General features: G+C 44.2%; 1 protein-coding gene and 1 pseudogene across 1 annotated transcript in view; both read right to left on the bottom strand.

Moving 5' to 3' along the window:
* The window catches only part of LOC137634332 (uncharacterized), a 33912-nt gene extending 12480 nt beyond the window's left edge, over window positions 1-21432 (bottom strand). The window contains exons 1-3 of the mRNA XM_068366717.1: window positions 21233-21432; window positions 17976-18212; window positions 2495-2606 (exon numbers count right to left, since the gene is read on the bottom strand). Of these exons, the coding sequence (XP_068222818.1) occupies window positions 2495-2606; window positions 17976-18212; window positions 21233-21349 (466 nt within the window). The 5' untranslated portion in view covers window positions 21350-21432. The remainder of the gene's footprint in view (window positions 1-2494; window positions 2607-17975; window positions 18213-21232) is intronic.
* A 3441-nt stretch (window positions 21433-24873) lies between these two features.
* Window positions 24874-26186, bottom strand: part of LOC137634289 (galactosylgalactosylxylosylprotein 3-beta-glucuronosyltransferase S-like) — an 11534-nt pseudogene continuing 10221 nt past the window's right edge.

Below are 26186 nucleotides of genomic sequence, written 5' to 3'. Positions count from 1 at the left end.
TGATGACCATGATTTACATTCCTTGCAGGGCGATTTCTCTTTACATTTATGGCTTTTTCAAGAAGGGGAAATGAATGGCGATCAACTGATCTCCTACATCCAGGGATGCCATGCCAGTACTGCAAGCTCACATGGGGATTTTTAATTGTCAAAAGCAATCAATCATACTCAAAAGAAAAAAAATAGAAAGTTAATAACCCAAGTCTAGTCAAACTGACAGTACGACTACAACATGGTGGCTGAAGTTAAAGTGGCTACTCAATGAGCCAGCAGGGAGGCGGGTCTTCCCAGCTACCTGCCTGTAACTACCAGCACCACATTATTATTACTATTATTCCTAGCTAAGCTACAACCCTGGTAGGAAAAACTGGATGCTATAAACCCAAGGGGAAAAACAGTAAAAATAGTCCAGTGAAGAAAGGAAATTGATAGAATAGTGTTTCTGGGTGTACTCTCAAGCAAGAAAACTCTAACCCAAGATGGTGGGAAACCTGGTACAGAGGCTATGGCACTACCCAAGACTAGAGAACACTGATTTGATTTTGGAGTATCCTTCTCCTTGAAAAGCTGGTTACCATAGTTAGAGGGTCTCTTCTACCCTTCCCACGTGAAAAGTAGCCATTGAAAAATTACAAAGCAGTGTGTTAGCCCCTTGAATGACGAAGAATTTTTCCTTTATATAAGTGTTGTCATGTGTATGAGGAAAGAGGAAAACGTGTAAATAATAAGCCAGGCTATTCAGAGTGTGTGTAGGCAAAGGAAACGGGAGATGTAACCAGAGAGATCCAATGTAGTGCTATCTGGCCAGTCAAAGGACCTAATTACCCTAGCGGTAGTATCTCAACGGGTAGCTGGTGTCTTAGACAACCTAATATAGACAAAAAGATGAGTTTCCAGCTTCACTTAAATTATGCTCCTATTAAAAGATGATGGTTTATATTCACAATGGAACTAAGATACACTTACAGTCCTATACTTTCGGCTTCCATGTATCTGCATTTGTCATCAAGATCCTATTCTGTATTCTAGAGATAAGTCCATCAGTGTTCATAAACATGATGCTTCACTTGAAGTTTGTATATGATACGGTGCCAATTATGGACGGTGAAGATAAACTGTAGGAACTTGTAATATTTTGCAAGATGAGAAAGTTAAAAATAGATATGATCAACACTAAAGTAATGAAGGTAAATATAAACTAGGATGTAGATCAATTTATGTTAATGTGCATCATAGAAGAATTGAAGTGGTTGAATCATACATGTATTAGAGAGTAATTATGGATGATGGTGAAATATAAATAGGAGAAACAATAAAGGTAGCTGACGTGCAAGAAGGGAACGTGTGAAGGTATTATTAAGCTGCCTCCCCTTTAAGGAAGTGATATGTGAATCCTGAATAGGATTTAAAGAAAAGATTAAAAAAGTTTTCCTGGTATTCTGTACATTATATGGTGGTTGAAGAACTAAAAGGATGAGAAATAAGGTTATACTGTATGTACAGTATAATAAGCAGTAAAAAGGTTAACGCAAATGAAAGGGTAGATACGAGCAGTTAAAAGTGATTTTGAATACGTGGAAATACAGTAATGGATAATGGCAGATTAGTGAAAAGTATATTTCTGAAGTGGTAGGCAGAGAGAAAGACCTTGAAAGGGTTCGATAGATGGATGCAAGCAAAGGTTGAATGGAGCAGCATATTTACAAGATGTTAAATTCTCTGCTGATGAGCCTCCTTTTATCATTATTATTACTTGCTAGGCTATAACCCTAGTTGGAAAAGCAGAATGCTATAAGCCCAGGGGCTCCAACAGGGAAAATAGCCCAGTGAGGAAAGGACACAAAGAAAAATAAAATATCTTACGAACAGTAACAACACTGAAATAAATATTTCTTAAATAAACTATAAAAACTTTAACAAAACTAGAGGAAGAGAAATAAGATAGAATAGTGTGCCCGAGTGTACCCTCAAGCAAGAGATCTCTAACCCAAGATGGTGGAAGACCATGGTACAGAGGTTATGGCACTATCCAAGACAAAAGAACAATGGTTTCATTTTGGAGTGTCCTTCTCCCAGAAGAGCTGCTGACCATAGCTAAAGAGTCTCTTCTACCCTTACCAAGAGAAAGTAGCCACTGAACAAATACAGAGCAGTAGTTAACCCCTTGGGCAAAGTAGAATAACTATGAAGCAGTAAAATTGTGAAATTCTTATGGCAAAGGTGGTTCATCTACAATTTAGCAGTTAAAGCACGAAAGAAGCAGTGATCGTTATTCTATCTCTGGAGCAACGTCCTATTTGAGGAAATACCTATGAGCAGACAGGTGAGTGATAGGTTCCCTTACACTCAACTACCTTCTACTTAACAAGCTTCAATGTCCTTTCAACCTAACACTGAATATACTAATATATAAAACCACGGTTTGAATTATCATACAAATAGGAGCAAACTGTAATGTATATTCATAAAAAAAATGTTTCATGGTTAAGATTACCTTTGGATTCCTTATCCAATTCCCCTGCAAGTTTTTGTGCTCTGGCGAACCCTGCATCTAAATCCTGAACAGCTCCGTTCAAGATTTCTTTGACGGCATCTTTAAAATCTATCTGAAAATAGAATTAGGTTTGCTAATACTGTATAACAAAATAGCACGCTAATCTAAATTACTGACCGGATTCTGTTTGAAAGCAATGGGCCAGTCCACACAACTTTATATTTATTTTACAACACAAGAATTAATGGCATAGGTCTCTATTTCATACAAATTTTTTAGAATAATACTATCAATATAAAATAAGCATATTCTTAGTTTTGTTTTAACCCTCTAACTATAGAAAAAACTAATAACTGAATGGCCCAAATGCATTGGCTTCTGTGTATGATTGAAATTCTAGAATTCAATTAACAATGACAAATTCGGAGATAATATGTTATTTTCATTAGTAAAATAAATTTTTGAATATACTTACCCGATAATCATGTAGCTGTCAACTCTGTTGCCCGACAGAATTCTATGGAGGGATACGCCAGCTATCACAATACTAGAAGGGGGTGTTCTTACCAGCGCCACCTGTGGCCAGGTACTCAAGTACTTCTTGTTGACACCTCCTCAATTATTCCTCGGTCCCACTGGTTCTCTATGGGGAGGAAGGGAGGGTCAATTAAATCATGATTATCGGGTAAGTATATTCAAAAATTTATTTTACTAATGAAAATAACATTTTTCAATATTAAACTTACCCGATAATCATGTAGCTGATTCACACCCAGGGGGGTGGGTGAAAACCAGTGTACAAGATTAAAGGATAGCTAAGTATCCCATATTTCATATAACAGTTATCTCAAATAACAATGAAATAATAAGTACCTGGTAAGGAAGTCGAATTGAACCGTTACTCTGTCTCTTTTTTAAGTTCGTCTTCCTTACTGAGCGCAGCGTTCCTCTTGGAGGCTGAATCAACCCAAAGGTGCTAAAGTATACAGGGCTGCAACCCATACTAAAGGACCTCATCACAACCTTTAACCTCGGCGCTTCTCAAGAAAGAATTGACCACCCGCCAAATCAACAAGGATGTGGAAGGCTTCTTAGCCGACCGAACAACCCATAAAAAGTATTCAAGAGAAAGGTTAAAAAGTTATGGAATTATGGGAATGTAGTGGCTGAGCCCTCGCCTACTACTGCATTCGTTGCTACGAATGGACCCAGGGTGTAGCAGTACTCGTAAAGAGACTGGACATCTTTGAGATAGAATGATGCGAACACTGACTTGCTTCTCCAATAGGTTGCATCCATAACACTCTGCAGAGAACGGTTCTGTTTGAAGGCCACTGAAGTAGCCACAGCTCTCACTTCATGTGTCCTTACCTTCAGCAAAGCAAGGTCTTCTTCCTTCAGATGAGAATTTGCTTCTCTAATCAGAAGCCTGATGTAGTAAGAAACTGAGTTCTTAGACATTGGTAGAGAAGGCTTCTTGATAGCACACCATAAGGCTTCTGATTGTCCTCGTAATGGTTTTGACCTTCTTAAATAGTACTTAAGAGCTCTAACAGGGCAAAGTACTCTCTCTAGTTCGTTCCCCACCATGTTGGACAGGCTTGGGATCTCGAACGACTTAGGGCAAGGACGGGAAGGAAGCTCGTTTTAGCCAAAAAAAACCGAGCCGCAAGGAACATGTAGCCGTTTCAGATGTGAAACCTATGTTCCTGCTGAAGGCGTGGATCTCACTTACTCTTTTACCTGTTGCTAAGCACACGAGGAAAAGAGTTTCTAATGTGAGGTCCTTAAAAGAGGCTGATTGGAACGGTTCAAATCCTGATGACATTAGGAACCTTAGGACCACGTCTAGATTCCAGCCTGGAGTGGACAACCGACGTTCCTTTGAGGTCTCAAAAGACCTAAGGAGGTCCTGTAGATCTTTGTTGGAGGAAAGATCCAAGCCTCTGTGGCGGAAAACCGCTGCCAACATACTTCTGTAACCCTTGATCGTAGGAGCTGATAGGGATTTTACGTTCCTTAGATGTAACAGGAAGTCAGCAATCTGGGTTACAGTGGTACTGGTTGAGGAAAACTGCATTGGCCTTGCACCAGCTTCGGAAGACTTCCCATTAAGACTGATAGACTCTGAGAGTGGATGTCGTCCTTGCTCTGGCAATCGTTCTGGCTGCCTCCTTCGAAAAGCCTCTAGTTCTAGAGAGACTTTCGATAGTCTGAAGGCAGTCAGACGAAGAGCGTGGAGGTTTGGGTGTACCTTCTTTACGTGAGGTTGACGCAGAAGGTCCACTCTAGGAGGAAGAGTCCTGGGAAACGTCGACCAGCCATTGCAGTACCTCGGTGAACCCTTCTCTCGCGGGTCAGAGGGGAGCAACCAACGTCAACCGTGTCCCTTTGTGAGAGGCGAACTTCTGAAGTACCCTGTTGACAATCTTGAACGGCGGGAATGCATACAGGTTGAGATGGGACCAATCCAGCAGAAAGGCATCCACGCGAACTGCTGTTGGGTCTGGAATCGGAGAACAATACAAGAGGAGCTTCTTGGTCATCGAGGTAGCGAATAGAACTATGGTTGGCAGACCCCACAGGGCCCAAAGTCTGCTGCAAACATTCTTGTGAAGGGTCCACTCTGTGGGGAAGACCTGACCCTTACGGCTGAGGCGATCTGCCATGACATTCATATCGCCCTGAATGAGCCTCGTTACCAGCGTGAGCTTTCGATCTTTGACCAAATGAGGAGGTCCCTTGCGATCTTGAACAACTTCCTCGAATGAGTCCCTCTCTGCTTGGAGATGTAAGCCAAGGCTGTGGTGTAGTCGGAGTTCACCTCCACCACCTTGTAAGCTGGAGGGACTTGAAGTTTATCAAGGCCAGATGAACTGCCAACAACTCCTTGCAATAGATGTGAAGTGTCCTTTGCTCCTGATTCCATGTTCCCGAGCATTCCTGTCCGTCCAGTGTCGCACCCCAGCCCGTGTCCGATGCGTCCGAGAAGAGACGGTGGTCGGGGGTCTGAACAGCCAAAGGTAGACCTTCCTTGAGAAGAATGCTGTTCTTCCACCACATTAGAGTAGACCTCATCTCTTCGGAAACAGGAACTGAGCCCGTCTCTAGCGTCATGTCCTTTATCCAGTGAGCAGCTAGATGATACTGAAGGGGGCGGAGGTGGAGTCTCCCTAACTCGATGAACAGGGCCAGCGATGAAAGTGTCCCTGTTAGACTCATCCCCTGCCTGACTAAGCATCGGTTCCTTCTCAGCATGCTCTGGATGCATTCTAGGGCTTGGAAGATCCTTGGGGCCGACGGACAAGTCCAAAAAGCTCGACTCTGAAGATCCATACCCAAGGAAACAATGGTCTGGGATGGAACGAGCTGAGACTCCTCAAAATTGACCAGGAGGCCCAGTTCCTTGGTCAGATCCATAGTCCATTTGAAAATCTCCAGACAGCGACGACTTGTGGGAGCTCTTAAAAGCCAGTCGTCTGACGGAGCCGGACACAAGATCATGATACTGCTGCACAGTCTGTAAACTGACAATCATGGGCAAGCGAGGAAGTACAGTGACAACCCGAATCTGTCTAGACTATCTGGGTCGTACAGACAACTCCTTAACGGGTTGCTGAGGTTGCCGCACTGCGTCACAACAAGTCCCTTCTGTTGGTTGTTGAACGTCTTCCCCGTGACACATTGACTCCGTAAACAAAAATCCTCTAACAAGGACTAAGCTTGGACTGCATGTCATGCAACACAGCTCAAGGTCTATGGGAGCAGGTGTGGTAACAGACGGGATTAGCGGCTGAAGTGGAACCATTACCTTCCCTGTAAGCATGTTATGCTTAAATAAAAGTCCATAAGAGGTTATGCAGCTAAAGGCTCCCTCCAAATGACAGAGTCCTCAAGGAAATATCAGAAGGAGGGAGAAAAGAACTTTCTCATCTACAGGGACCTTATCCTAGAAAAGCTAAGTTCTCTGAGTGAGGGTTCACTGGTGCAAAAGCAGCAGACTAGAAGGCAACGTTATGAAACTGCTTGACAGTCTAGTGAGTTGGCAACAACCCAAGATATGTTGAGAAGCATGCGGTAAGGTATGCAGAGCATGATGAATGCAGAGTATGCTGTATGCAGAGCATGCTGTATGTAGAGCATGTTGTATGCATAGCATGCTGAAAGCAGAGCATGCTGTATGCAGAGCATGTTGTATGCAGAGCATGCTGAATGCAGAGCATGCTGAATGCTGAGCATGTAGTAAGCAGAGCCTGCTGTAAGCAGAGCCTGCTGTAAGGAAAGCAGAGCGTGTGCATGGCGTTTAACATTTCTCAGAAATTCCATGACCAGTGCTAGAGTGCTTTATGCATGCTTGCATGGGGTTAAAAAATCAACATAATGTTTACCTTACATTCATAACTCATGATTCATATTTTTGCCATGGTTAGAAAATGGAGGTAAGGTATGCTGAACAGCAGAGTCAGAACGAGCTGGAACAACAACAGTGGAAGGTGCAGAAAGTTCCTGTTCCTGTGGTATGAGTGGAGCGTGAAGAGACCGAGGTTGCGCAGAACAAGGTAAAGTTCCCGCAAGCAGAGGTGTTTGAGGCGCAGGATCAGGATGCACGGGTTGAGCTCGGTGCAGCAGCTGAGGAGACTGACTCACAGGTGGAAGAGGTTGTACCTCCACCGAGAGTTGCACCACCGGTGGAGCAGCCAGGGGAGGAGGAGGAAGAGTGGGGTAATCCTCCTGATCCCAAACCGAAGGTTGCCTTAAAGAAGGCTGAGGCTGAACAACACTGGGAACAGCGAACACAGAAAGAGGTTCAACATCGTACGCCTGGCAGATGGTGCTGCGACTGGGTGCAGCGAGTGCAGGCGGGTTGAGCACAGGCTGAAAGGGTGCAGGGGAGGTGCAACACTCTCAGCCCGACACTCACACAACAGGTCCGAAAGCTGTGCTTGCATGGACTGTAGTAGAGTCTACAACATCGTACGCCTGGCAGATGGTGCTGCTACTGGGTGCAGCTAGTGCAGGCGGGTTGAGCACAGGCTGAACGGGTGCAGGGGAGGTGCAACACTCTCAGCCCGACACTCACACAACAGGTCCGAAAGCTGTGCTTGCATGGACTGTAGTAGAGTCTACAACATCGTACGCCTGGCAGATGGTGCTGCGACTGGGTGCAGCGAGTGCAGGCGGGTTGAGCACAGGCTGAAAGGGTGCAGGGGAGGTGCAACACTCTCAGCCCGACACTCACACAACAGGTCCGAAAGCTGTGCTTGCATGGACTGTAGTAGAGTCTACAACATCGTACGCCTGGCAGATGGTGCTGCTACTGGGTGCAGCTAGTGCAGGCGGGTTGAGCACAGGCTGAACGGGTGCAGGGGAGGTGCAACACTCTCAGCCCGACACTCACACAACAGGTCCGAAAGCTGTGCTTGCATGGACTGTAGTAGAGTCTACAACATCGTACGCCTGGCAGATGGTGCTGCGACTGGGTGCAGCGAGTGCAGGCGGGTGCAGCACAGGCTGAACGGGTGCAGCCGGTAGGTGCACCACCGGTGCAGGCGGGTGCAGCACAGGCTGAACGGGTGCAGGCGGTTGGTGCACCACCGGTGCAGGAGGAGGAGGAGGTGCAACACTCTCAGCACGACACTCACTTCGTACGTCTGGCATAGGTCTGGACTTTACGTTTAAGAGGTCTTGAGACCTGAGACCAGCGTAACTCTGCCTTTATTTTCTCCTCTAAATCTCTTCTGCAGACGAGCAAAATAAGGGCTCAATCGTCTGCGGGTGGGAGTGACGGTCTCGGTAAGACACGCCCACAACCACCGAGGATACTTCTGTGCGCCGATCAAGGCCTGCCGAACCCTTATGCCCTTCGACATTGCTTCTCCCCTGGGCTTGGGAGCTTGCAAGAGGTCCCGGACTGGGAGGACGACTGGCGCGCACAAAAGTACCCTCACGCATAACACTGACATACTTTGCGCTAATCACTTATCACTTTGATTTCTGTTTGCACTTATTTCACTGAACTCGAAACTTTAAGTGGTTTGTACCTGAAACACGCAATTCTATCCTTCTCAAAAGTTAGTAATTGCGAAAACAGAATTACAATGTAACAGAAAAATCTAATGAAAGAAAATTCAGTGGCTGGAAAGAGACTAAACACTAGATCACTCTAGAAACGTTTAGTTTCTTCCCCTAAAGAGACTAGGGATAAGAGCAAAACGATAACGACGTTACTCGTACGCCTGGCAGGCTTGAGGGAAACGTTTATCCTCTTTCTCCCTCCGTCTCTATCTCTCTCTCTCTCTCTCTCTCTCTCTCTCTCTCTCTCTCTCTCTCTTGACTTAGAACCTGAGAGAAGAGCCCAATCATATATATCGTTAAAACATATTATTGTTAAAGGAAAAAACTGAAATATTTCCCAAAAAGAAAAGTTCCTTAATAGGATCAAAACCATTAAGTTAAGAAAGAATGAACAAAACGCTAGAAACGGTTACTCTTTACTGCAATGTGAAACCGTGAACATTCTTTCTCTATCGTAACGATAGAGTGCAAGTTGAAACGTTCTGAACGTCAACAACTGCCGAGACAAACAAAACGTTAGTTCAACTTTGAAAAAGTACGAGACTATCAAAGAAATTCTTTCAAAGACCTTAAAATAGCATAATATGTAAACAGGTAAAACCGAAATGACGGGCTCACGATAATTAACTTCGGTACCAAGAAAAGACCGCCTACTATTAGGAAGGTCGAATATAAACAAATATAAAAATTAATTTTAATAAGTTTATAATAAAAGGAAGTTAATCGAAGAGGCCTATAAGAGGCGGAGAGATATAAAATAAATCTATAACTTTTGTTAAGCAAAATTAAGAAAGAGAGTCTATACTCTCTTAGACACCAACACTTCCGTCTAAGGGAAGGGTCGGCCATTGAAAGGTGAACGAGAGTTCATACTCTCTTCGTCACCAAACATAATCAAATTAATTCCAAAAGCTAACTAAGCTAAAATAGAAGTTTCCAGTAAAGCGACAGCCGAAATCAAAGAGAAATACTTCACCAAAGTCGTGAAAATACTCCAAGAACATAAGCGTATCCCAGAACGTCTTGTCAGAAGCACGACAGAGGAATAATTGAGGAGGTGTCAACAAGAAGTACTTGAGTACCTGGCCACAGGTGGCGCTGGTAAGAACACCCCCTTCTAGTATTGTGATAGCTGGCGTATCCCTCCATAGAATTCTGTCGGGCAACAGAGTTGACAGCTACATGATTATCGGGTAAGTTTAATATTGAAAATTGTATTTTTCCTAACTATACAAACCTTAGCTATTTGAAGTGGGTAATTATTTTTGGCGTAGCTGAAAGGACGAGCCATTCAAATTATAACGAGGGTTTACTACCCCACCGCTAGTTAGCGGGGGGTAGGGAGGGTAGTTAGCTACCCTGCCCTCTCACACACCTGTGTGGTAAGCTCACTTTGCTTAGAGGTAGGACTTCATGGGGACAGGGCTGGCAGGCAAATATGTGTAAATAGCTAAGGTTTGTATGGTTAGGAAAAATACAAATTATCTCCGAATTTGTCATTTGTTCCGTAACCGAAATACAAACCATGCTATTTACATAGGGTGACTTACCCCTTAGGAAGGGTGGAAAGTCCCCAGCCTTACTGGCTTTGGCTTTACCCGGAGACTCAGAATCCGAGTGAGTAGCACTAGAGAAAAGGAGTCCCTGCACCTCACAAGTTCCTTGCTCCGCAAAGAACGTGTGGCCTACATAAGTTTGTGTGTGGAGAAAGAGTGTGACTCGTCCTAGGAAGTTGACCTGGAGTCCTTTAGATGGAATCCTAGGCTAGGACGTTCCCAATACCACCTCGTCAGGGTATGGGGGACGCGACAGTATTAACTTAATACTAGGAACACAAGGGAGCATGGTTTACCTGCAGAGGTTGAGGTCAGCTATGCAGAGACCAAGATGCTGCTTTCCCCAAGAGAGAGGAGGATGAAGAAAGAAGTAAGGGTCAGACATACTCTTTCATTCACGCAGACTAAGACCGGGTAACAATGCCCTCAACCTTCTGCTACCTGTCCATTGAGGAGCCTGAGGTTAGACCAGCTGTTGTGCAGCCACCACGGGGCCGATAGAAAAGGTATCGAGGCTCCTGTGGGTCACGTCCTGCAGGTAGTGGGCTGTGAAGGTCGTTTGACGCTTCCAGACCCCAGCTTGTAGCACCTGCGTCACAGAGAAGTTTCTTTTAAAGGCCAGGGATGTAGCGATGCCCCTGACGTCGTGTGCTCTAGGGCGACGTGACGGAGGAGGGGCAGGATTCAAGGCGTGATGGATGACCCTTCGAATCCAAGCCGATATGGTGTTCTTGGTGACCCTCCTCTTAGTCCTTCCTGTGCTTACAAACAACGCTTGCACGCGGGGACGAACTGCAGCTGTCCTCTTTAAGTACCGCCTCAGACTCCTCACTGGGCATAATAGCAGATGGTCTGGGTCACTTGTTACAGAACGGAGACTCGTGACCCTGAAGGAGTCGAACCGTGGGTCCGGCACTCCAGGGTTCTGAGTCTTGGCAACAAACTCAGGGACGAACCTGAACGTTACCTCCCCCCATCCCCTTGAATGGGCGATGTCGTATGAGAGACCATGAAGTTCACTAACTCGTTTGGCAGAGGCCAACGCGAGTAGGAAAGCCGTCTTCCAAGTCAGGTGGCGATCAGAGGCCTGGCGTAATGGTTCGAAGGGAGGTCTCTTCAGAGCCCTGGGAACCCGAACCACGTTCCATGGAGGAGGTCTCACTTCCGACTGAGAGCAGGTAAGCTCATAGCTACGTATGAGTAAAGAGAGTTCTAGCGAGGAAGAAATGTCTACTCCTTTCAGCCTAAAGGCCAGACTTAAGGCTGAGCGATAGCCTTTCACCGCCGAGACCGAAAGGCGCATTTCTTCCCGCAAATACACAAGGAACTCCGCTATTGCTGGAATAGTGGCATCGAGTGGAGAGATACCCCTCCCACGACACCAACCACAGAAGACTCTCCACTTCGCCTGGTAGACTCCCGCGGAGGACTTTCGCAGGTGACGAGACATTCTTTCCGCAACCTGTTGCGAAAAGCCTCTCTCCGTGAGGATACGCTGGATAGTCTCCAGGCGTGAAACTGAAGCGAGGCTACGGCTTTGTGGAAGATGTTGCAATGTGGCTGTCTGAGTAGCTCGTGTCGTGGGGGAAGTTCTCTCGGAAGTTCCGGGAACCATTCCACGTGATGCCATAGCGGAGCTATCAGGGTCATAGACACGTTGACCAATAGTCTGGTCCTGTTGAGCACCCTTCTCATCAGACAGAACGGTGGGAAGGCGTACACATCGATGTTGTCCCACCGCTGTTGGAAAGCATCTTGCCAGAGAGCCTTGGGGTCCGGGACTGGGGAGCAGTACAGAGGTAGCTTGAAATTCAAGGCTGTCGCGAACAGGTCCACCGTCGGGGAACCCCACAAAGTCAGGACTTTGTTGGCTATCTGAGGATCCAAAGACCACTCTGTATTCACTATCTGAGGTGCCCTGCTCAGACTGTCGGCGAGCACATTCCTCTTGCCAGGAATGAAGCGAGCTGATAGTGTTATCGAGTGGACTTCGGACCACCTCAGAATCTCTACTGCAAGATGGGATAGCTGTTGTGAAAAGGTACCTCCCTGCTTGTTGATATAAGCCACTACTGTGGTGTTGTCGCTCATCACCACCACGGAGTGGCCCGCCAGGGTCCGTTGGAACCGTTGAAGAGCCAGATACACGGCCTTCATTTCTAGCAGGTTGATGTGTAGGTACTTTTCTGATTCTGACCAAAGGCCTGAGACCCTCTGGATGAGAATGTGGGCCCCCACCCTTTTTTGACGCGTCCGAAAACAGCGTCAAATCCGGGGGGAAGGACGAGAAGATCCACTCCCTTTCGTAGGTTTCCGTCGATCAGCCACCACCGCAGGTTCGCCTGTTCCGTGGGTCCTATAGGGACCAGAGAGTCCGGGGAATCGGAGCCCTGACTCCACCTGGACTTGAGCCGCCATTGCAGGGATCTCATCCTGAGACGGCCGTTCGGGACCAGATGGGCCAGGGAGGCTAGGTGACCTAAAAGACGTAACCATGATTGGCCTGGAAGCTCTTCCCGCCTGAGGAAGGGTTCTGCCACCCTTCTCAGCCCTGCTATCCTGTCGTCTGATGGAAAGGCTTTGTGGAGATTGGTGTCTAATAACATGCCTAGATAAACCAGTCGCTGGGACGGCTGCAGAGAGGACTTCTAAAGATTTACCATGATCCCCAGATCTTGGCAAAGTCCCAGAAGCCTGTCTCGGTGTCGAAGAAGGGTCGACTCTGAGTCTGCCAGGATCAGCCAGTCATCCAGATATCGGAGGAGACGGATGCCGTTCCTGTGCGCCCATGACGAAATCAGGGTGAACACTCTGGTGAACACCTGAGGTGCTGTGGAGAGACCGAAACACAGTACCTTGAACTGGTAGGTCTTGCTGTCTAGGCTGAATCTCAAGTACTTCCTGGAAGACGGATGGATTGGGATCTGGAAGTACGCGTCCTTCAGGTCCAGTGTGCACATGAAGTCTTGTGGTCTCACTGCAAGTCTGACCGTGTCCGCTGTCTCCATGCTGAACAAAGTTTGCTTGACAAACTTGTTCAGAGCTGAGAGATCGATGACGGGTCTCCAGCCTCCAGATGCCTTCCTTACAAGAAAGAGTCGACTGAAGAAGCCTGGGGAGCCGTCGACGACCTCTTGGAGAGCATCCTTCTTGAGCATGGTCTCGACTTCCGCCCGAAGGTCCAGCCCCTTTGCCGATCCCATGGCATAGGAGCTCAACGACACTGGGTTCGCTATCAGGGGAGGTTGAGATGTTGTGAATGGGACGCGATAACCTTGGCCGATCATAGAGACCGTCCAAGAATTGGCCCCATGTTGCTGCCACCTGTGCACGCAACTTTGTAGGCATCCCCCCACAGGTGGACACGCGGGGGGACTGCCACTCCTAGCGTTTACGGCCACGGCCGCTCCCTCTAGGAGTTTTGCCTCCCCTGGAGGACTTACCACCCCTCTTGTCCTTGACAGGAAAGGGCTGAGGCTTAGACACCTTCGTCTTAGCTGCCGGAGCCTGCTCCGGTGTCCTGCGAGGCTGCTGTTGATGTTGTTGCGGAGCTGGAGGCTTGTAGGGCCGAGATGTGAGGGCCCTTTGGAGGAGCGAATCCTGGTTCAACTTCCTCCACCTCTCAGCTGTGCGTTCCACGTCCTTGGGCTCAAACAAGCTTCCTCCAAGGATGGAGGAGTGTCTGAGCCTGCAGACATCCACGGCGGGGACCTTCGGATGGAACTTCTCGGTCACCGCATCACGACGCTTCAAGAACTTCTCGGTCACCGCATCACGACGCTTCAAGATCGAGTTGGCCCACAGGTTGGTAACCTGGTGGGCCAGGAACTCGATGGAGCGAGTGCCCGAGAGGAGGAAGGTCTCCAGGACCTTCCTAATGCTCTCCTTAGACAAGTCCTCGGAGCGCAATAGGATGCCCAGAGAACCTAGCCAGACGTCCAGCCACGAAGTGGCCTGCATGGCACACTTCGCGACCTTCTCCTGGCTCAGGATCTCCGAAGCCGAGAATGTCACCTGCCGGGAGAAGAGCTTCTCAAGCGGAGTTCCCCTTGTGAGCTCTTCCACCGAGTGGTGGAGGGGAAGAGCTAGGCTGGACTCCCCCATGATCTCAAAATACATCCTCTGCTGTAAACGAGGAGGTGGGAGGAGTCTGTTCCCGGCAGAGGAACTGCTGGAGGAGGCGAGATCCGAGAGCCGAGCTTCGACCTTGTCTCTGGCACTCTTCACCCCCTGGGACCAAGGCAAAGCCGCGCTGGCCCTTGGACTTTCTGGGTACCATAGACTTGGTCTAGGACCGTATCCTTGCCTTCGGGAGGGGCGATCTCCGGGTCCTTGAACCTGTTGAGTTGCCTCATCAGATTTAAGACCTGCCAGAAGGCATGCTCAGACTCATGCTGCTCTCCTCCCTGTGGACTGGCAGCTAAGTCTCCCGTCCCCAGAGGCTCTTCTTGGGGAGATACGTGGACGTTCTTCCGGGGTCTGGTTGGCTATGGAAGAATCCGCGAAGACGACTTAGGAATTGTCTTTTGAGTCCTTGGGTTCCCTACTGGGCGGGATACAGGACTCCAGCAAAGAGGTCTGGAAGGAACCTTCCACGCGAGACGTTTCTCTTCCTCGAGGTGGGGTTTCTCCCATTGGTGCCGTGGGAGAGGCCCTCGCCTCGCTGGACTCTCCTGAGGACGGAAAAGCTTCGTCCACAGGAGAAGGAGAAAATGACCGCGAAGGGGATGGAGCCTTCCTGGCGGACCTCTTAGGAGCCAACTTCTTCCTGGGAGAAGTCCACTCCTCTCCTTCTCTTCAGCGGGGCGAGTCTGTCCTTGGCTTGAGTCCCAGATCAGCGAGGGCTGGCTTCACAGCCTGCACCACCGCTTTCATCAGGTGACCAAACCAAGACTGACGGGTGACGGACGCAGTGTCCGTAATCCCCGCTGGAAGGAAGGGGATCGCTTGATCTTTCGGAGAGGACGCAACGGGGCCTACCTGTAAAGAAGAAAGGAAAGAATGTTGCCTAGACCTCTCCGACGACTCTTCCTGGTCCTGGGTGAGAGACCTGCGCTTTCGCGGTGGCGATCCAGATGGCGATCTGGAAGTACGCGTCCCTGTCGCAGGCACGAGCTGCGGAACCAGGCGAGAACGGGGGTCGCGCTGGGGCTCGCGCGATGGAATGGAGCATTCAAGGAATCGCGCACGGGTGGCTGCTGGAGCGCGGCCGCGCGGGGATAAACGCGCGCGGGCGCGCAGGTGAATAAGCGCGCGAGGGTAAAGGAGATCGGTGTTGGTCAGGCGAATGGTGAAGCGCAGGAGATCGACGGCGCCCTGGAGATCTATGGCGCGTGGGCGAGCGATGGTGCGTTGGTGCGTGATGGCGCGTTGGAGAACGATGGCAAGTAGTACGCGCAGGCGATCAACCGCGCACAGGCGATTTGGCAAGTGTGCGCGTCGGGGACCTATGGCGATCCAATTCATGGGCGCGCTGGCGCATTGGCGAGCGCTTGCGCACAGGCGATGGATCGCGCGGGCGCTCAGGAGAACGTTGGCGCGCAGGAGGGTGTCGACGCGAAGACAGCTGGGGCGCAGGATCAAGTGGCGAGGAAACGCGCAAGGGCGAACGCTCGCGGACGGGCTCAGGAGATGAAGGCTCGTGGGCGCGCAGGAACTCTTGAAGTGCGAACCGGGGAGCGTGCGCGCTGTTGTGCAGGCGAAGATGGGCGCACAGGGGCGAGGCGGAGGAGTAAGGTCCTTGCCTGCGTCCAGATCCGAAGATCTAGGGCGCGTGGGCGAGCGTTGGCGCGCATCAGGAACAAGGTGCGCTGACGAGCAGGAGATCATGCGCGCTCAGGAGACCGATGGCGCGCATCAGGAACAAAGTGCGCTGACGAGCAGGAGATCATGCGCGCTCAGGAGACCGATGGCGTGCAGCAGGAACAGAAGGGCGCTGACTGCTAACAGGGGAGCGCTGGCGAGCAGGGGAGAGCTAACTATCAGGAGAGCGCTGGCGAGCAGGCGAGCGTTGACGAGCAGGAGAGCGCTGGGGCTGCGACTCAGGAGAGCGTTTGTGCACTACTGCGCGCGAACGCGCAGGGGAACCCTGACGCGCAAGGGAAGTACCCACACCGTGGGAGACATCCCTTTGCCCCGAAGGGACCGGTTCCCGTCGGGTGACGGGGTGAGAAGGCGCCTGCTGCGCATCTGCGCCGGAAGTGGAAGGTCTGGTAGGCGTAGGAGATCACGAGCGATCTGCGGAGGGGTCCAAGGACGTGGCTGCTACGGTCTGCTCCCAACGAGGAGAATCCTGCAGAGGAAGGCGGCGGAGTCGACTCGAAGAGGCGCCTCTTGACTCCCTTATAGGGAGACGGGAGGCCCCTGCGGCGAAGAGGACGACGAGCCTTACGGCGAAGGCGGCCTCGAGGAAGATCATCCACATCGTCGGTCCTCCAAAGAGGAGTCTCTGTCAGTGCGCTCCCCCGAGGAGGAGGCACACCCGCAGGAGAGACCGTGGGACTCAACTTCCCCTTCGAAGGATGTTCGGAAGGGGGAGCAGAGCCTACAGCAACGTCCGCAACAGCAGCAGCAGCAGCAGCAGAGGTTTGACCAGACCCATCGGAAGCCTCTGCCACAACCACGTTGACAATAGACAGAGGGTCTACCTCTGCTATCACCGGCGATTGTTTGACAGCAGCCCCCAACTGGATAAGGTCAAACAGGGCTTCCTTGGAGGGCAAGCCCTTAAGCCCCAAGGAAGCCCAGAGCTGAAAGAGATCATCATTAGACACAGCAAGGTCATGATAATTAGAATCAAAATCCTCCCCCGGAGGATGGGGGGGGGAGCCGCCCCGCTATGGGAGGCAACGCCCTCTCCCGCACCCCGAGATCGAGAAACAGAACAATGGTCTACGCTACCACTCGCCGGTCTCTCACGAGAGGCCGGCCGAGTGGGAGCTTCGGAGGAGGTTTGGGCGGCGGAAGAAGAGTCCTTGGAGCCTTCCTCTTTCAAGGCAACTCTTGAAGGAGAAAGGTCTCTCTTGGACTTCTTCTTACGCCGCCGGCCAAACCTCTCCCACTGGGAGGTAGACCACTCCCTGCACTCACTACAAGTTAAGTCTCTAGCACACCGTTGACCTCGACACTGCGGGCAAAGGGTGAGAGGATCCGTCTCGACCGCCGACATGAAGGTACCACAGGGGCGGCCGGAGAGTCCAGGGCATTTGGCATAACTGCGATGAAGGGCGAGGCCAACTTCCAAACACGCAAAGTCTGAGAAAAAGAAAAACAGATTAAGGCTGTCTAAAGCGAGGAAAAAAGACAAACACGTCTGCACATCGTCCGAGCCAAAAGTGAAGTGAGACAATTCACCGGTGTGTGGGGGGGAGGGGTAGCAAGCTACCCCTTCCCCTACCCCCTTGCTAACTAGCGCGGGTAGTTAACCCTCGTTAAAAATCTATTGGCTCGTCATTTTCAGCTACACCGAAAGTAAACCCTATGTAAATAGCGTGGTTTGTATTTTGGTTATGGAACAACTAAATTACTGACCGGATTCTGTTTGAAAGCAATGGGCCAGTCCACACAACTTTATATTTCTTTTACAACACAAGAATTAAAGGCATAGGTCTCTATTTCATAAAAAATTTTTAGAATACAATCAATATAAAATATAGTGTCTATTCTTAGTTTTGTTTTAACCCTCTAACTATAAAAAGAAACTAATAACTGAATGCCCCAAATGCATTGGCTTCTGTGCATGATTCAAATTCTAGAATTCAATTAACATTACAATATAACTCAACATCTACATTTTGTGGAGAAAATTATTATTTCACTCATATGGAATTGAATTGACACTTTTACATTACCTTTTCTAATGCAAACTTTCCTCTTCTTCCAAAAACATTTTTATCAGGAAAAAACTGTTTCCATACAAGGGAGTCTTCTTGAATTTCAAAGACATCTTTATTCTTGTTTGTTTCGTCGGCGTCACTATAGGTTACAGAACACGATTCAACGGCTTTGTGTATTAAAGTCATATATTCGTCAGGACTCTTCTGAAGGTTCTTACACCACTTTTTCACTGGTTCACTATCTGTTCCCAGCTGAAAGTACATAAGACCAGTGATAAACTGAAAATAATGTGAAGAGAAATGAAACAGAACATTAAACCAACCACAAGACTAATCATATTGCCTAACAAAATACCGTATATACTAATACCTCAATACTTATTACACTTCTTCCAAAGCCACTTTTTCATATGATTTTTTTATTAATGTGTCTCTTAACCCTTTTACCCCCAATGGACGTACTGGTACGTTTCACAAAACTCACCCCTTTACCCCCATGGATGTACTAGTACGTCCTTGCAAAAAACTGCTATTTACATTTCTTTTTGCATATTTTTGATAACTTTATGAGAAACTTCAGGCATTTTCCAAAAGAATGAGACCAACCTGACCTCTCTATGACAAAAATTAAGGCTGTTAGAGCAATTTAAACAATATATATTGCAAAATATGCTTAAAAAAAAATGCCTGGGGGTTAAGGGTTGGAAAGTTCCAAATAACTGGGGGTAAAAGGGTTAAATTGAAGGATAAAAGTAAAATACAGTGTGGAATTACTGCTGGCTCTGAGATACACTATCTTGAAATCGTTCACGGGTAGGCTAAAATATACAGGTAGGAATTTCTTACTTATCACAAGGCCAGACCTCGTGTACATCTGATAAGTTGAGTGGCTACCTAATTATCCATTTTCGGTATCTTTTGAGACAATAGCTCGAGTTTTTCCGTTTGAAATTCCATTTATATGGTGACGTGTATTGTTAAAAACTCTTAATCAGGCAATATTCTAACGCACACTGCATTTCTTTTGAATATACAAAGCTCAAGTCTTTATTATATTAGCCCTTTTACCCCCGGGGTTTTTGGAAATTTCCAACCCTTAATCCCCAAGGGGTTATTTTTTTCCTAGCACATTTTGCAGTATATTTTTTTTTAAATTGCTCTAACAGCCTTAATTTTTGTCATAGAGAGGTCAGGTTGGTCTCATTCTCCTGGAAAATGCCTGAATTTTCTCAAAAAATTATCAAAAATATGAAAAAAACATTTTGTATAGCATTTTTTTGCAAGGACGTACCGGTACGTTCATGGGGGTAAAGGGATGGCTTTTGTGAAACGTACCAGTATGTCCTTTGGGGGTAAAAGGGTTAAGTTATTATATACAGTGGTGAGAAATACCTTTACCTCGACTATCTACAAGACATTTTTTTCCTTTGATTACGAGGACAGAGACAAAGGTGATAAAAAGAAAATTAGATGAAGACTTCATGTTTGTATTCAGTATCTACATAAGTACAATATGTTATAAAAATATTTGTTCTGGAGAATACAGACCGGTAAAATCATAACGTCATTTTGAACAGAAATAACTTCTTCCTATCATAAATATTGCGCTTTCACTGAATTTTACCTTCATTGCATCAGTAAATAAACCAAAAACCCGTAAGAAATCTAATAGTTTTTTCTTGGCCGTGTGCTCGCTTCGCTTGCGGAAAAAGAAAAAAACATCAAGCTCCTATGTACTGGCAAGCCGTACATGCTGAGCTGCACACGCTAACCTCATTGATTATTATTTATTAGATAATTAAGTTTAGATTTGCAGTGAAAATAAGTGTAATTTTCAAAGAAAACAGGCATTTTTCTATACGAAACACCTGTTTTTTCGTGGAAAAGCTTTTCCCATCTGTAACTATGATAAAACCTACAAACCTTTCACTTTCATAAAGGAAATTCAAGATACCGAAGATATCCTGTGGAACGAAACCTACAAACCTTTCACTTCCATAAAGGAAATTCAAGATACCGAAGATATCCGGTGGAACGAAACCTACAAACCTTTCACTTCCATAAAGGAAATTCAAGATATTGGAGATATCCTGTGGAACGAAACCTACAAACCTTTCACTTTCATAAAGGAAATTCAAGATATTGGAGATATCCTGTGGAATGAAACCTACAAACCTTTCACTTTCATAAAGGAAATTCAAGATATTGGATATATCCTGTGGAATGAAACCTACAAACCTTTCACTTTCATAAAGGAAATTCAAGATACTGAAGATATCCTGCGGAATGAAACCTACAAACCTTTCACTTTCATAAAGGAAATTCAAGATACTGAAGATATCCAGTGGAATACCTTATGGCTAGCATTGTTATGACTACTGCACAGAAATATCATGTTTCTGTCACACTCATGACGAGGTAATGGTTAACTTCTGCAACCTCATATTATGCCTAACATATACCAATACTGCATAAGAGGCAGATAAGATCCTATGCTAATTTTAGTATCAATGTATGGACATTAAAACCGAGATCATACAGGGGTTCCAAGTGCAATGTATGACAAGTAGTGAAAAGGAGTCTTAGGGGAAATTAAGGAGCCTTTGTATATCAGCGGCCAGTTCCTCGCGCATTGATTAACCAAAATTGGACATCAACTAACTTTTACTTTCAGGATGTATGTATGATAGCGGCCACCTGTATTTAATATTATGTTAAACTTAGAATACGGTAGTGTAAGGGGGGTGTTAGTCCCCCACATTAAGTAAGTAGGTAAGGACACGGCTTGTAGGTTAGGTTAGGGGGGAAAGTTCAGGTTAGTTGATGTCTATTTTTAATAAACGTGTGAGGAAATGGCCGCTGAAATACAAAGGCTCCATACTTTCCCCCTAACCTAACCTACAAACCGTTTCCTTACCTACTTACCTATCGGGGGAGGGGTATAACGGCCCCTGCAACCCCCCTTACACTGTCGTATTCTAAGTTAGCCATAGTTATACATACAAAGGGGGCCGCTATCATACATATACCCCTAAATTAAATTTGAAGTCATGATTTAAATGTTTAGTAGCGCCGGTGTTAGGGTATATATTTAGCACACAATAGTTCTTAGGCCATGACATGATACAGTGTTCGACTTCTTTGAATACTGAAACCATTTGAGTTTCCAAATAAACTTTTCACATACGAATCTTAAGAAATAAATGTTAAAAATATACCAAAATATCTTTCGTTAATAAGGTAGCCTTTGAACCCATTGCATGACAACGTACCTTGACAGAAAATCCGTTGTTGTCCCTTAATAAAATTACTTGAATTTCATCTGGTATACTTGTATTTGTGTACATGAAAGAGCCATCACCGTCTCCGTCTATTTTACGTAACCCCATTTTAAATTTATGCTTTATATAAATTTTTTCATGGGATTAACGAGATCAATCTTGATCGGCAATTTTGCGGCCTCTTTGGATAACCAAAACAAACCGAGTTGCCAGATTGTCGTTTTTGAACCAGAATTATCGTACAGTTTCAATATAATTATTATGGAGTTACATGATTGACTTATTTAAAAATATTTTAGTATAATTGTTTAATTAAACACACACACATATATGTATATACCTAAGGTATGTATCGTACATTACGATAACTGTCGTACAGATGGCAACCCTAAAAACAAACCTTGTGGGGTTGATACGACAATTACCTACCCTAAGAGGTGGAAAACTATTTGTTAAATAAACATAAAAGTAATTTATCTCTATTTATGTTACTTCGAAAAAATAGACTTTAATTTATTATTATTATTATTATTATTATTATTATTATTATTATTATTATTATTATTATTATTATTATTATTATTATTACTTCACCCAAGGGGTTAGCTATTGCACTGTAATAAGTAGCTACTTTCCTCTTGGTAAGAGGAGAAGAGACTCTTTAGCTTTGGTCAGCAGCTCTTCTAGGAGAAGGACTATTATTATTATTATTATTATTATTATTATTATTATTATTATTATTATTATTATTATTATTATTATCACTTCACCCAAGGGGTTAGCTATTGCACTGTAATTAGTAGCTACTTTCCTCTTGGTAAGAGTAGAAGAGACTCTTTAGCTTTGGTCAGCAGCTCTTCTAGGAGGACACTCCAAAACCAAACCATTGTTCTCTAATTTTGGGTTGTGCCATAGTCTCTGTACCATGGTCTTCCATTGTCTTGGGTTAGAGTTCTCTTGCTTGAGGGTGCGCTCAGACACACTATTCTATCTAATTTTTCTTCCTCTTGTTTTGTTGAAGTTTTTATAGTTTATATAGGAAATATTTATTTTAAGTTACTGTTGTTAAAATATTTTATTTTCCCTTGTTTCTTTCCTCACTGGGCTATTTTCCTTGTTGGGGCCCCTGGGCTTATATTATCATGCTTTTCCAACTAGTGTTGTAGCTTCGCAAGTAATAATAATAATAATAATAAAAATAATAATAATAATAATAATAATAATAATAATAATAATAATAATAATAACAACCATTCCTTGTTCCCTTTCTTCACTGAGGTATTTTTCTTGTTGGAGCCCTTAGGTTTATAGCATTCTGCTTTTCCAACTAGGGTTGTAGCTTAGCAAGTAGTAGTAGTAGTAGAAATAATAATAATAATAATAATAATAATAATAATAATAATAATAATAATAATAATAATAATAATAATAATAGCAGCCATTCATTGTTCCCTTTCCTCACTGGGCTATTTTTCTTGTTGGAGCCCCAAGGTTTATAGCAATCTGCTTTTCCAACCAGGGTTGTAGCTTAGCACGTAATAATAATAATAATAATAATAATAATAATAATAATAATAATAATAATAATAGCAATTCGTCGTTCTGATACTTAGTGTACTTACCATGTTACGTAGGTCAGCCTTAACAGACAAGACTCTTTAGGGGATAATTGCTCTGAAATTCAGCGCCTCCCCCCCCGACCCCATGGCAGCTTCAGGCTAACCAATGCGTATAAATCTCTTATTTTTCTGCGTAAAATCCAGCATAGCATAAAGGCATTAGATATACGCAAAGTAAACTTAACCGAACACCACCGGACATCGGTGAGGAGTGGGGCGAATTTTACCGTCAGAATTTTTGTGGATTGCATTCGTAAATGCTTCGTGTTAACACCTGCTTGCTAGTGGCGTATGTATGTATATATGTATGTATGTATGTATGTATGTATGTATGTATGTATGTATGTATGTATGTATGTATTTATGTTATGTACACCATGTGTGTGTAATCCATAGGAAAAACTCATATTGCATTTGAAATAGCAGACCAAGAAAGGCCAATTCAGTTCTTACGGTAGTACAAAAGTTGCATTTAAAAGAGGGCGAGAATAAAACATATGCTAATCAATAATTTACGTGTGTGTGTGTGTGTGTGTGTGTGTGTGTGTGTGTGTGTGTGTGCGTATGTGTGTGTGTATAAAATTAATAGACAACGACTCAGCGGCGTCCGAAAATCGAAGACAGCTTCCTGCAGATCGTTTTCAGGATAACAGCAGAAATACATTTATTCCCCCCCCACACACACACATATACAGTATATGTCTATATATATATATATATATATATATATATATATATATATATATATATATATATATATATATATATATATATAAAGAATAAGAAAATAGTTTCAGTCATTCCCAGACGCATATTTAAGAAGAGAATAATTCGCATTTATAATTAAAACTTAAGCTAAAGAAGCATTGTGCTTGATTTCAAAACTCAATACACACACACACACACACACACACACATATATATATATATATATATATATATATATATATATATATATATATATATATATATATATATATATATATATATATATATATATATATATATACACATAATTATTATAAAGCAATCTTAATGCTTGTTTTATAGTCATTCTTTTTTATCCTGGCTAGATTTTTAATTAATTTTACTTAACACGTACACACTCTCTTTTTTTTCCAGAAAACAGTTGAGGAGTTGAACAAGTGTGGATGAACAAAACAGGAACAAAGATATAGCAGAAAACAAGGGCCAGGAGGGACGACCTGGTTCCTGGTTCCTGGTTCCTGGTCCTGGTTTCTTATTGCTCACTCTTTATAGATAAGCGCAAAGCTTCTTTAAGCTTATTCTTATTATTGTTATTAAGTTTATATCACCTGTACCTTAAATAAATTAATATCATAATGAGATTCTCAACGATGCAAGGACCCTTTAAAGCCTACAGTGCGCCGTGTGAAGTACAATATCGGGCATTAGACCAACTTCCTAAAGGCTTTAAAGACCGCTCATGAATGGCAGAGACAAGGTACCGTGTCAATGTGATTGCAGGACAATGCCTAAGAAAACCTTATCACTGAACATTGAACATTTTGGCTTTGTAGTTTACATTTTACGGAATTCAACGTACTCTTAAAACAATGTATTGTTTATTTTATGAAAATAGTATTTTTTATAAATTGAATGATGTATCAGTTGAAGGAAATATTATTTCAGCCTATTCCTTCTTCCTCAGAAGTCAAATTAAGATGTTACAATATTTTCGCCTGATGTTTCTCAAACTTGAGTTGTAGCCTAGCTAATAATAATAATAATAATAATAATAATAATAATAATAATAATAATAATAATAATAATAATAATATAGCATTCTGCTTTTCCAACTCTGGTTCCATTTTGGCTTGTGATAATAACAATTAAAACAACACTAATAACAATATGAATTCAATAAGAAAACATTGTACAGCACCATCCACACATTACATTTTAAAAGACAACTCTCGATATTTACAAAAAAACGACAAAAAAAAAAAAAAAAAAAAAAAAAAAAAAAACGAATTAAACCTATCAAAGAATAGATACAAATTCTAACATCATATAAAGTTAAATCAGTTCTCGTACTCAGGAGTAAATTCTGAGAATCCCTCTAGAAGAGAATCGTCTTCTTCAGCGTCAGTCTCATTGCTACTGAGGAGATCATAGCTGGTGGTGTGGTAGGGCCTCTCCATCTCTCTATCCTCCTGCTGGAGGGACTTGATGTGCAGCTGCTCTTGAAGGACGCGAAGGTTCGTACCATCGTACAAAGACCGAAGGATGTCCCGATCGGCGGGCTGAGGTTTCTCGGCTTTCGTATGCCACACCCAGATCTGACGTTGGTAATGAGAACGTGAAATAATTTAATTAATTGTTTTAAGAGAATTAGGAAAACGATGTTTGATGAATTATTTAAGCATAAAGGGATACGAACGTATTTAATTAAGGTTGATCAAGTAATGTATATCTTTCATTATGTTTTTTTGTCTTAAAAAGATCAGATGTCAGCAGTTGACAATGATGAGAAATATCGCTATTAAAACGTAATCATGTTGAAACAGCGGCACAAAAGGAGACACTGTTTATATATATATATATATATATATATATATATATATATATATATATATATATATATATATATATATATATATATATATATATATATATACACACACACATACACACACACACACACACACACACACACACATATATATATATATATATATATATATATATATATATATATATATATATATATATATATATATATATATATATATATATATATCGGTATGTGTGTGTGTGTGTATGTTTGCGCGTGTGTGTATATGAAATTCTAAACACCAGATTATAAATAACTCAATTACAACGAATCTCACACTTTTTAAATAAAAGATAAAACAAGAGAACCAGAAGAAAAAAAAAACATAGAAATGTATTAAATGAATCTTCAACTTTGCCACAGGGACTAAATCATCGTCACGACCCAAACTAAAAGGGCAACTCATTAGAGCGCAGACCTCCGCCGCGGCAGCTTATTTCTCGACCTTTTGCTCGACCTTGACCTTGACATTTGACCTTAACATGTATTAATTGGCTTGGATTTTCACGCACTCAAATATGAACCAAGTTTGAAGTCTCTGTGGCAACGATGTCCAAACTTATGACTGATTACGTGAATTGGACGTTTTGCTTGACCTTGAACTTGGATGACCGTGACCTTGACCTTCTAAAATCTAATAATTTCCAGCTCTTTGCATAACAGTTAATCCCTGAAAGTTTCATTACTCCATGATAAAAATCATGGCCAGGAAGCTGTTCACAAGCAAATACACAAACATTGGCGAAAA

Source organism: Palaemon carinicauda, chromosome 44 (assembly GCF_036898095.1).
Source record: "Palaemon carinicauda isolate YSFRI2023 chromosome 44, ASM3689809v2, whole genome shotgun sequence".
In the NCBI taxonomy this organism is placed as follows: domain Eukaryota; kingdom Metazoa; phylum Arthropoda; class Malacostraca; order Decapoda; family Palaemonidae; genus Palaemon; species Palaemon carinicauda.
Note: the sequence above shows the minus strand (reverse complement) of the source record. Positions and strands in the feature narration are given on the sequence as shown.